Below are 12,183 nucleotides of genomic sequence, written 5' to 3' on the forward strand. Positions count from 1 at the left end.
TTCTCTACTCCCTCTTGTTCTATGCTCTCACTCTGACTTTCAAACTTGTTCTTTGCCCTCATAAGAGCTACCACCTTTAGTATCCATACATCCTACTCTCCTGGCTGGTACCACCCAGGGCAGCCTTTCAGCAATTTTCTCCCCTCTGACCATACATCAGCTTATACGAGTATTTCTGCAGGGTACAGTCCTAGAAGTGGGATTGTTATTTAAATTTGTGTATCTCTAGAAAGGCTATTCCCATTTCCACTGCCACTACCAATGTAAGAGAGTTAGTGTTTCTTCAGACTCTCCAACAGAGTATTTATCAAACTTCTAAATATCTGATGGAGAAAAATGGTATTTTATTGTGTTAACTCTGCATCATCAGTGGGACCACAAGCATTTTCAAAATATGGTTCCTATCAAAGTATGTATCACTTGTATTTGGCTTTCTTAAATCAACTTCCATGTTTTTATACAATCAATACTATAATGCTACCTCACAATTCATTATTTCCTATCATTAGACACTTTGTGATTTTTTTCTTATCTGTAGACAATAGGTTATATCTAAGTATCTTTAGGATTTTCAGCGATTGAATTGTTTAAGATACATCCTCAGGAATGATATTACTGGGGCAAATATGATGGCTAGCTTTTAGGCTCCTTCTCCACAGTGCCATCTCTTTGATTTCAAAGAGTCTGTCGTCCCCTATGACCATAGAAATGTGACGAGCTCTTCATACTGTGCCCTTTGGTTCTGCACCAACCTCTCTGACCCCATCTCTGGCTCCTTTGGCCTCCACCTATGACATCCCTCCCAGGAACATCTTAAGCGTTGACCTACTCCTCTCTTCATACGCTCACCCTTGGAAATCTCAGTCAAGTCAGAGTTTTAACTCTTGCAGATGACTCCTAAGTCACAACCTCCAAATTCTATCTTTTCTCCTAACTGCCATATTTGTATATCTGACAATATGGACATGGTATATGATTCACTGATGGAAACAATATAAAAAGACAAGTATACCATGGATAAGAATAAATGTTCAAAGATACATCGGATTAATATGTCCAAAACAAAAATCACTCTTTGCTTTCATTAATCCTGCTCTATCTTTCGTGCAGACAATCTTGTTTCTCATCTCTTCCTCGCTCCCCGTATCTAGTTATTAAGTCCTTTTGAGTCACCTTAACAATATTCTATCAAGCAGTTCCTTTCTGGTCATTCCCAGTGTCAACTTATCTTAGGCCATCATGAACTATCGACTCGGCCTTACTGTCCTGGCACCAGCGCAGGCCTCCCTTCAGGGTTCTAACCCATCTCATGCCGCTCTTGTGTAAACATCCCTCTGATGTCACCTGCCTCCTACAACAAATGGCAGCACTTCACTTATACAGTAATTCAAAACATCACACAACCTTCTAACCACATTTTCTATTCTTCCTTTCAATTCCAGCTCAACAACACATATGTCTTCATGTCTATGAGCCTTCTGCTTGGGCTGCTTTCAGCTTCAGTGAGCTCTGAACCCAGTATCTTCAGTCCCAACTGTAGCCAATTGCTGGGGCCAAATCAAAATGATAACTTCATCATGAAAACTTCATTTTCCTGTTTAAAATTCATCTCTGTACCATTTTAAGTTCTATAGAACTTTTAACCTGTACACTTCACTTAAGGCATGTAATTACTTTCTCTCTTATAATTCTTACTTGTAAGAACCTGGCTTCCCCACATTAAGCTCAGTGCCCCATCATACTAGATACCAAGAACTGTCCCCAGACTAAACAAAACCATCCCACTCACCTGGCCGAAGGTAGAGGTCTGAGGCAGCCGCAGCAATCCGTTCCCGCTCCTTCTCCCGCTCCCTTTCACGTTCTCTTTCAGCACTTGCAGCTGCTGCAAGGTGTGTTGAGTGTCCTGTAAAACACAGAAATCTGCAACTTAAAGACAAAAATATCAACCTATCAGGAATGTCAAACAATTTTTAAATTCTTAAGTGACTAAAAATCTTTTCAAAAGTTCCAAATTTGAGATGTAGAAAGTTCGTTTTACTAAGTCTTGGATGACAACTGGAGCATAACACAAGCTTTTAGGCTATTTCTAGAGTATTTAGTGAAAGATGGCATATGGGGGCTATTACTAAATATTAAATGAAAAACAGCAGACCAAATGGGAAAAAAGTGCCCAAAATACCTTCAAAGGCTATGCTGTAAACACTTGAGTACGTTGGTCATATCAGAGAGGTGTGTGACTGTGGACCCTTACCTGGAGACATAGAAGCAGAGTTGTATGGCCTGGGAGGGAAAGTAATCTGTGTACCAGGAATATAAGTGATTCTGTCCATAGGAGGAGTACTTGTTCCCCCTGGATGAGGCACTAAAATTGTTGGAGGCATATTGGTCAGGTCAATGATTCCTGCTCAAAAGACAAATATAATAAAATTGTATTAAATTTAAGTGTTATTCTAAAGACACAGAACTATACATGGCTTTTCTTTGTTTTGTTTATCTCTATATTCCAATGATGCTTTGTATACAGTACAAATAAAAACGTAAGATCGTCTTTACTTTGTAAGATCTTCTTTAAATCTAGAGAAGGATATGAAATACTCTGCCCCATGCCAGTAATCTAAAAGCATGGCCTTAAAGAGAGACAGCAAACTGGTAAAATAATGACGTCAAATACCTAGCACAGATTTGGTTTAGTTATTTCAGTGTTCACCAATACACCCTGTCTCAATACATTATTATTCTGTTTGCCTTCAAGGGCTAAAGGCTATAGAAAGAATGATATGGTCTTTTTTATTTTCTTTCTGCCATTCATTCAACAAATACTGACTGAGTACCTAGGACACCCTGGGTACACATAGGAAGTTCTATGAAATATGAGCTGCAAAGACACAGACCCCTTGTTGCTGGGTATGGGAGCCCCAGCTGCTGCTCTCGTGGGGAGAGTCCTCTGGCCACATCTGGGCGCAAGTTGACTTGCATCTGCTGTGAGGTAATGTAATCATTTAGGATTGTCTGTCTTGTGTTCTCCATTGCATAAAGCTGATATTGACTTGGGTAACCTGGAGTTGGTGAAAGCTGTCTCTGAAACAGGTAAGCAGCAGCTGCTGATTGAGAGAATAAGAGAAAGGCATGTCGTTTAGTTTGAGTAAAATTCAATGGCTAAATATTACCCACAAAAAGAGTAAGGAAAAAACAATCTGTTGAACTAATGTGCACATGCAACTTTTATTTAGCCTGGGGGGGGGTGGCTACAGGGATTAAGGCAGAATCTTTTTTGCCCTTGAAGTATCAGCAATATTAATACATACATTCTAACGTCAGAGTAATGGAAAAGAGAAAGTAGACAAAATATTATTATTAACCTTTTTACCAGAACAGTAGCTAAAAAAAAAATTCTCAAGCAGTTTTACTTTCAATCTCTGTCACATAACTTTATTATATGTTCACCTGAAGTCTCCAAGAGCTATTTGAAAATAAAATTATTTTTGTAGTACTCTGATCGAATACAATCAGGTGGTAATAGATGTGAAAACACTTTCTGACAAATAGTAACTTTACTTCCCTGGGGGTGAAAATGATTGGTCTATAAGCATTTGATCAGTGCATGTATTTAGAGCACGATTAACAAACTTTCAGTAAGGGGTAAATGGAAAATATTTTAGGCTTTGTGGACCATATGGTCTCTGCCACATCTATTCAACTCTGCTACTGCAGCCACAGACATAAACAAATGGGTGGGGCAATGCACTAATAAAACTTTATTTATAGGCAGCAGCAGAATTTGGCCCCCACGCAGTAGTTTGGCAACCCCTAGGTTAGAGCATGACACAAGATACTAGGAAGGGGTAGGCCCGGTAAAAATTGAAATTAATCTCTCTATCGTCAAAACATTCGTAATCTAGCAAAAGCCCCAAAATGACAAGCAAATGAAACTGCTACAAAATAAAGGACTATGATAAAAACTAAATGAAAGTATAAACATTCAATTTTGTCTGAGAACTTGAGTGAACTATTTTATATATATATATATATAACAATAAATGACAAGTTTTCTGGGATGCTTGCTTCCCCTTCATCTAGAACCCCAGCCAGGTAAGTCTGTCAGCTGACTTTGTGTGAACTTAACCTCACTTCTGGACATTTCCTGAAGGACTAGATATGGATTCCTCTGAAACTTAATGTTCTCAAATAATAATTTGATGGCAGTGATACAGCTTTCAGATAAAACATTTTCTACATATACCTTGCTACTATGAAATGTAAATAGCCCTTAGAAATCTTGGCATACTGGTAATGAAAATCACTTCCTTGAAGGCCAAGGTGAAACACAAACATTCTGTGTCCCAATTTCACCTTGAAGGATGTAACAAGTAAGCAGAAAAGCTATGAGCAGAAAACACATTTGAGTGAGTCTGAACGGGAAGAGGAGCAGGGGCTGGGACCTGGGAGGACAGGGTGGAACCTGCACAGCAGGTGGGTCATGCCAGCCAGCCGCCCAGCACAGACTCTCCCTCTACAGCCCTGCTGATGTAGACGGGACTCTTCCCTGGGCAGAGCACACTGCCCTGCCCTTGGCAGGCAACACTGTGCCCGGCACAGACTGCTCTCTAGAAAACCTACACACTTCTGCTCCCACCAGAATTATATTTACCCACAGTCTGTTCAAAAGTTTCTTCTACTATACTTGCTACTGTAATTATGTAACTTAATGAAATGATCTGTAAGTCAATAAGAGAAGAATGAAAAGAGTGGTTTCTCTGGAAATTAAGTTGACTGCTTTGGAAAGACTCAATACAGACTTTGAATCAGGTATGGACTAGACAATTTTTAAAAAGCAGGAGGAAAAATATCTGGAAGGATTCTGTCTTTAGATTGATTTGAAGTTCTCTAAATTCTAGCTTCACTTAAAAAAACAAACCTGGAAATGTAAGCATTGTTTATATAAGAAAGACAATGGTGAAGTTTCATTCGTGGACCTGAGCCTCACATCAGAACACTAGTAAATGAATGCCTGTGTTGTAAATTAAAATGTTTAAGGTACGCCTGGGCCATTTAAAAATAATTCTTCACATTAAGCCACTTTTTCAATCAGCTTAAACAAATGCCATCATATAAGAGGGCTTTTCATATACCTATTATTTTTAGTTCTTTAAGGAGTACTAGTAATATTTGTTTCCTGATTTGGATGCTGGTAATATGTGGGTGTACAGCTGGTGAAAATTCATTGAGCTGTATACTAATGATATGTGCAATTATCTGCATATTGTACTTTAATAAATAGAAAGTTTTAAAACTCATGCAGGTGTATTAGTTCTTTACCATTAGCACTACACACTGTGCTTACCGGGATCCAGAGCCCTGTGAAATGGCATGGATGGATCCAAATGTGCGGGAAGATGGCTCCGATAAACCTCTCCTGCGGCGCTGCCCCTATGATGGGGATCAAAAGGACTGTGGCTTACTACAGGGTCCACACCAGGTACTGGAGACTTCGCTGGTATGCTTTCCCTCTGGGTAGGGGTCAGTGTCGATTTTCTTTCATGATTGGTAGACTTGCTAGAAGAAATCGTAACTGGAAAAAGAAAGAGCCAACACCACAAAAATCCTTAAGAAAACTTGCTAAGTATGATTTGTATCCATTTCTCAACCATTCAAATGCAGACTATAGTCATATAATATTTTGCTTTTCCCTGTCCACTAAACATTTAACATTTAATCTTGTAAAATATGCAAATGTGAAGAACTAGTGGAAGATTTTGAGATTTGCAGATTCTCACCTTTTGGATCATAGCACCAGTGTTTTACCACCTAATGTTAAGATTAAAATGAAGTTCAATACTCCTCTTTAAATCCCATTATAAATGATTTTGTTTTCTGTATGACTTTAGCATTCTTTATTCTTTTTATCTCACATAGATCAATCTCAACTTCCTTTCCTTGCATTACCCAGCCTCCTTGTTACCCATGAGTCACTAAGATATACAGTAGTCCTCCCAACCTCTTTTCTTTTGCATTCTGCAGTTTCAGTTACCCAGGTCAACTGTAGTCTGAAAATATTAGTGGAAAATTCCAGAGATAAACAATTCTTAAGTTTTCAATTGGGCGGTGTTCTAAGTAGTATGATGAACTTTTGTGCTCTCCGGCTGTCTCCACGCTGTATAGGCTACCTGCCCATCAGTCATTTAGCCATTTCGGTTATCAGATCAACTGTCACCATACTGCAGTGCTTTTGTTGAAGTAACCTTTATTTTACTTAATGACCCAAAAGTACAAGAGTAACAAGCGGTGCTGGCAATTAGGACATGCCAAAGAGAAGACAAAATGCTTCCTTTAAGTGAAAAGGTATGTATGTATAGGAAAAAACAGAGCATCCATAAGGTTCAGTACTATCCGAGGTTTCAGGCATCCATGGGGGTCTTGCAAAGTATCCCCCACGGATGGGGGGGCCTACTGTACTAATTTTCCTTGCTTGTACTTCCATGAAGACTTTCTCATTTCCTCACCAACATCAACCTCCTCCCCACTCTAGCCTCTTTTCTAAATGATGTTATTCAGAGGGAAGATCTTCCCATCAATGTCTACCATATCCAAACGCTTACTGGCCAACATACTCAATTGTTTTAGTAATTGTGGTAAAACACTGCATGCAATATATGATTTATAAGAAATAAATACGTGGTCTTCATCCACAGTTCCTGACTCACCACCCTTGGAATTTCCTAAGTGTTGGGAGGGATAAAGGTGTCTTTGTTATGTTAATGAGGTGACTTTTGGACCTACAGATGGGTGTTGGTTGCCAACAGAATCAATCATGTGATTAGTGGGTTGGAACTTTCAGTCCCACCCCCTGAACTCCAGGAAGGGAAGAGCAGCTGAAGGTCAAATTGGCAATGACTAGTGATTTAATCAACCAAGCCTATATAATGAAACCTTCATAAAAAACCAAAGGATTGTGTTCAGAGAGCTTCCTATCTGGAGGTGCTGGGACAGTGGCAGCCTAGAGAGGCATGGAAGCTCCGAACCCCTTTCCCCATATCTTGCCCTATGCATCTCTTCCATTTGGCTGCTCCTGAGTTATATCCTTTTATAATAAACCGGTGATCTAGTAAGTAGCATGTTTCTCTGACCTCCATGAGTCATTCTAGCAAGTTAATCAAATCCAAGGAGGAGGTCGTGGGAACCTCTGATTTACAGCCAGTTGATGAAAAGTACAGGTAACAATCTGGACTTGCGACTGGTATCCTGTGTTGAAGGGTGTCCTTGGAACCTCCAATCTGCAGTCAGTAGCACAAGTAACAGCCTGACTGGCATCTGAATTTGGCAGAATTGGGGTAGGGAGAGGGGGTACACAGTCTTGGAGGCTGAACCCTTAACCTATGGAATCTGATGCTGTCTCTGGGTAGATAGTGTTGGAACTAAGTTAAATTCCTGGACACCCTACTGATGTCTGAGAATTGTCTGCTGGTGCAGAGAACACTTCCCACACCATGTTGGAAATTGGGTCTCAACACCCGAAATACACAGAACACAAAATTTACCATTTCAGCCATTTTAAAGGGTACCATTCAGTGGCATTCATACACTCACAATGTTGTACAACCATTACCACCATCTAATTATTAACATTTTGACAATATCAAACAAATCTGCCCGTCACAACCAAGAAATCACTGGTTTATTACATCCCCTTCCAGGCCCCAACTTGCTCAAATGCGGAATACCTTTTCCCTCTGTAGGGCAATTCTTTTTCAAAACTAGAGCTAAAAGGTTTTGAAATCACCCCCCACCCATAAGCAGGCACTTCCCTTTCCTCCTCCCTTCACGCTACTCCTCTCACACTGCCTAAAACACTTGTCACCTTTACAACTCTCGCAGTGTCCAGCCCTGAACCTTGCACAAGAGCCCTCAATAAATATGTATTGCAGTAAAATTTTAAATGGTAAGTGGATACATTTTTAAGGGCTTCAGATTGCTTCAGGGACCAACCACCTGATAAAAATCAGTGTCTCTTACCTTACTGATATACCCACCAGTAACAGCAGTTCACATTTATTGTGTCCTTCAAACTTATCAAGCGCTATTCTTTTAAAGTCCTTTAAACATATTACCTCATTTTATCTTCACAACAATCCAGTGAGGTAGGTCTTAACATTACATTACCATTTTATGGATGAGGAAACTAAGGCATGATAAAATTATGTCACTTGCCCAAGTTCATGCAGTAAGAACTTTAATTCAAGCTTAAACAATCTTGCTTCAGACCCTAAACTTTCAACTTCCACACCAGACTGCCACTGAAGAAACACTGTCAAAACTGACGTGCAGAAATCCTTACAGATAATTAGCTGGAAAAACCTAAGAATATACTTATTCCAGAACATTTCTAGACTCCATCGTACTCTGCACTTGATTAAAATATTAGGTATTTTACCCACAATTATGCCTACTTTTAATTTGGTAGAATCCCACGGACCTAGCATCAAGCACAATCTACAGATCCTGTGACAATATAAAGCTAACAATTCAACATTCTCTACTTGCCCGATGTGAAAAGGGACAATAAAAATGATCAGACAGGATATAAGAATAACATACCATCAGAGGTTCTGTTCATCATGGGTGAGCCTCTGGACATGGAGCTTTGATAACTCACAGGCGTGCGCCGTGCACTAGCATCCTCGTAAATCCCCGGGCTCAGCTGTGCTTTGGGAGCTTCATGAAGTGTTGACCTAAGAACTGAGGGGCCAGAGCTTACCACCGAGGTGTGCCGGGAACGCACTGGCTCGCCTGCTTTCACATCCTCGTATTTCCCCCGTTCTACCACTTTTATGTTCTCTGGCACAATTTCTAGTGGAGGCATCACTCGGGCTAGTTTGGTAGGCCCCGTGATTAAGGATTTGACATTGTGTTTGATGGCAGATTGACCCGAATTGCTGTCAAACTTTATTGGTGTACCCTAAAGAGAACGAAACAAACATTACAGGTAGCCCAAAGCATCTGAATATTTTTCCATTTCAGATCTATATTTGGCTCATGGCAATTACAGTGTGCTGTAGTCATCTTTATTGTCTGTGTGGATGTCTCAATCACAATCCCGCTGGTCCTGACTTGCATCCTTGCCCACATTATACACTCTACAATATGGACACAGAAAAACCTAATGATAAAGCATACATAAAACTTTCACGTTTACTTCCCAGAGATCTGACATCGTAAGAATTACTTTTAATTATTAAGTTGTATTTTTTAAAAATGCTCCATAAATATCACAGTTTCAAGTGGAATGGCTGACAAAAAGACCCACAATCTAGTTACCTGGGAGATGGAACCCTCAATTATTGGCCTCGTGCTCTGGACTACTTCTGGAGTTTTTCGGCTTTCCTGAGTTAAAATATCTTGTCGTGGAATCTCATGAATGGAACGTCCCATTTCTTTAATGGTGGTAATGCCATCATATGGCTTTCCTTTGGTAATGGCACCTTCAAATGCTCGTATGGGAGGACTCTCCCTTTTAATCTGTTTGGGATATTTAAGGCCATCTTCAAAGCTTTCAGTTGTTGCTCTTGGTGTGCCTTCAAAAAAGTATTCAACAAACATACTTGTTAAAATAATGCCAATGGCTGCAAAAAAAGACACCGAACTGTATACACTAAAAATTGTTAAAATGGTCAATTTTTTTACATATACCTTACCACAATTAAAAAAAATTAATGCTTTGCCACCTTGTAGTTTATAATCAATTTTCTGATTACAACAGATCATTAAATAAATATTCAGTCATTATTTTCTAGGGTTGTTCAAAATTTAATACATCATTCTTCACAATCAGAGAATGTTTCTTACATAATGAAGATGTCTTTATATTCGAAGATTTGGCAACTACCACCTTCAAACAAAGCATGTAGCTCAGAAACAGATGATTTATAATCAAGCCTTAAATATCTATATTTCAAAAGGAAAAATATCTTGAAAAGCAGGCTTCATGCACTGCAAATTAATGTCAAACTACTTTCCCAGCGAGGCAGTCATGAATAAAAGCCAAAACCAACAAAAAGTTTACCCTGCATTATGGAACCAGACAGCACAGTCCTTTCTTTGAGGTCAGAATGAGGACTCCCCCTGGGTAATGCTCGGCATATTAGCCCTTTCAAAACAAGAACAATTCAAGCATTAAACATAATATGCATGTCAATTCACATATATTTTATACTGTCCTTAGAGAATATATTTTTGATAAAAGCTCTATAGAGAAAGAGATACCATTTTAAATTTGTGAACTATTCAGCAGATGGTCACAGAAACAATAAAAATTGGAAATACCCAATATGACATCACCTGTTCCTTTTGAAATGTTTTCCTAAATAGAAAATGGCCACAGAAGACATCTATTATAGGTCATAAGGGAAAGAAAGACACTTTCAAAGCTAAATCTAAAATCCCAATGCTTCTTTACCAAGGTGAGAGAAAATACAAAGGGACTGGAAATCATTGTTTAGCTTTGAAATACATCTGTGAGAAAGGGAAAACATGAAAAATGGATACCTCAAAAATAGATGAAACATATAAATCAAAATGAAAGAGTTGTAAATAATCTCTTAAGAAGTGTCATGTTATATTGCTGATAAATTTTACCCTAAAGTAAAGGGAAGTGAGATTTTTTTTAATACACAGAAAATCCTGCTCTTAGAAAATTACATAGGATTTTTAAGATTGAGGAGTCCTTACTCTGTTTTTAGTATTTCATCTAGCTTAAAATTAAACAGTTGAGGCAGGTTAAGATTTAAGGAAAGCAAATCATTAACAGAACAAAACTGTAACTATCATTTAGTGAATGCATGTCATATGATCAACATAAGTTGGACACCTGTCTTTTATCCTCACACAATGGTAGATACAATCCCTTAATTTACAGAAGAAACAGGCACAGAGAAATTCACCAGGATAGATAGGGTGAAGCTTAGATTCAAATACATGTCTTTGCTCTATCCATTCCACTACTTTATCTGCCTCACAATAAAAACAAAGTTCTCATAATAAATTTTACATTTTTAAACTCAACTCAAACAGTAATAATCTACAAATTATATGAGCATTCTATGATGTGACCAATTATGTTTAATTTTTACTTCCCTCCACTGTCATGTATCACTTGATTTATATGTAGATATGAATATAAATTTAAACATATGTTAATATGTTATCTATTATTAATATGTTATACATATTAATGTTTCATTTATATATTAATATAAATTTCAGGTAGAAACAACATACTGAATACATCCTAACCCAACAATGCAAATTTACTATACAAAATTAAATGTATCTAAATAACATCCTGGAAACATTTTACCCTCTAATGGTGCTGATACTGGAGACTCCCTCATTGACAACCCTTGCTTTATATTTCCTTCCACTGATTCATAGCTTCTTTTTAAACCGATTTCATGAGTTGTTCTTGGACTCCTTGTCCCTTCTCGGGCATTCTTAATATCTGCAGAACATAGAAAGAATTGCTCAGACAGAGCCCAAGGCCTGTTGTACAGTAGTTACCATAATTTTATCATCTGTCTTATAAAAATAACAATATAAAAATTAGGTTTAACTTACAAGATACATCTGTATAGATGATATTTATAAAAATGTTTTCCTTCATTCAAATATATTTGAGTTCCAGGCATAAGCTAGGTTTACAGATAAGGTTAACAAATTAAGTCCCTTTGCTCATTAAACTTATCCAATGGTGATGGATACAGATAAATTAATAGGCAATTACTATAAAGTATAATAAGTACTATGAAAACAGAAGCATAATGCCCAATGAGAATGTTGGAAGGGAAATCTAACACTTAAAGATACAGATAAAGCTTCCTGGAAGCAGTAATGTTTAAGCTGAGAAGTGTCGGATAAAACATGAGTTGCTTAAGTCCAAAGTAAAGGGAGGAGGAGGTGGTACAGGCCAAGGGAACAACAGGCACAAAGACCCCAAGGCAAAACCGAGTACGGTACTTTAAAAGAACTTAAACTCAGTTAATCGTCAATGTGTAGAGTGGAGCTGGGATGAAGCATGTAGGGGAAGTACTGTGTTTCCCCCAAAATAAGACCTAACTGGAAAATAAGCCCTAGCATGATTTTTCAAGATGACATCCCCAGAACGTAAGCCCTAATGCGTCTTTTGGAGTAAAC

At 38.3% G+C, this 12,183-nt stretch overlaps 1 protein-coding gene across 17 annotated transcripts in view; it reads right to left on the bottom strand.

The window, feature by feature from the left end:
- Positions 1 to 12,183, bottom strand: part of NCOR1 (nuclear receptor corepressor 1) — a 169,122-nt gene that overhangs the window by 25,379 nt on the left and 131,560 nt on the right. For 15 of the 17 annotated variants that reach the window (XM_074320229.2, XM_019757395.3, XM_019757397.3 and 12 more), the window contains 8 exons: positions 11,351 to 11,491; positions 10,058 to 10,141; positions 9,313 to 9,569; positions 8,593 to 8,953; positions 5,342 to 5,569; positions 2,892 to 3,101; positions 2,252 to 2,401; positions 1,790 to 1,903 (listed from right to left, as the gene is read on the bottom strand). In XM_074320229.2, the coding sequence (XP_074176330.2) occupies positions 1,790 to 1,903; positions 2,252 to 2,401; positions 2,892 to 3,101; positions 5,342 to 5,569; positions 8,593 to 8,953; positions 9,313 to 9,569; positions 10,058 to 10,141; positions 11,351 to 11,491 (1,545 nt within the window). The remainder of the gene's footprint in view (positions 1 to 1,789; positions 1,904 to 2,251; positions 2,402 to 2,891; positions 3,102 to 5,341; positions 5,570 to 8,592; positions 8,954 to 9,312; positions 9,570 to 10,057; positions 10,142 to 11,350; positions 11,492 to 12,183) is intronic. The other 2 variants (XM_019757394.3, XM_019757387.3) reach the window with 1 other exon arrangement.

This window comes from Rhinolophus sinicus, chromosome 12, assembly GCF_057876585.1.
Source record: "Rhinolophus sinicus isolate RSI-liver-muscle chromosome 12, RSI-T2T, whole genome shotgun sequence".
NCBI lineage: Eukaryota > Metazoa > Chordata > Mammalia > Chiroptera > Rhinolophidae > Rhinolophus > Rhinolophus sinicus.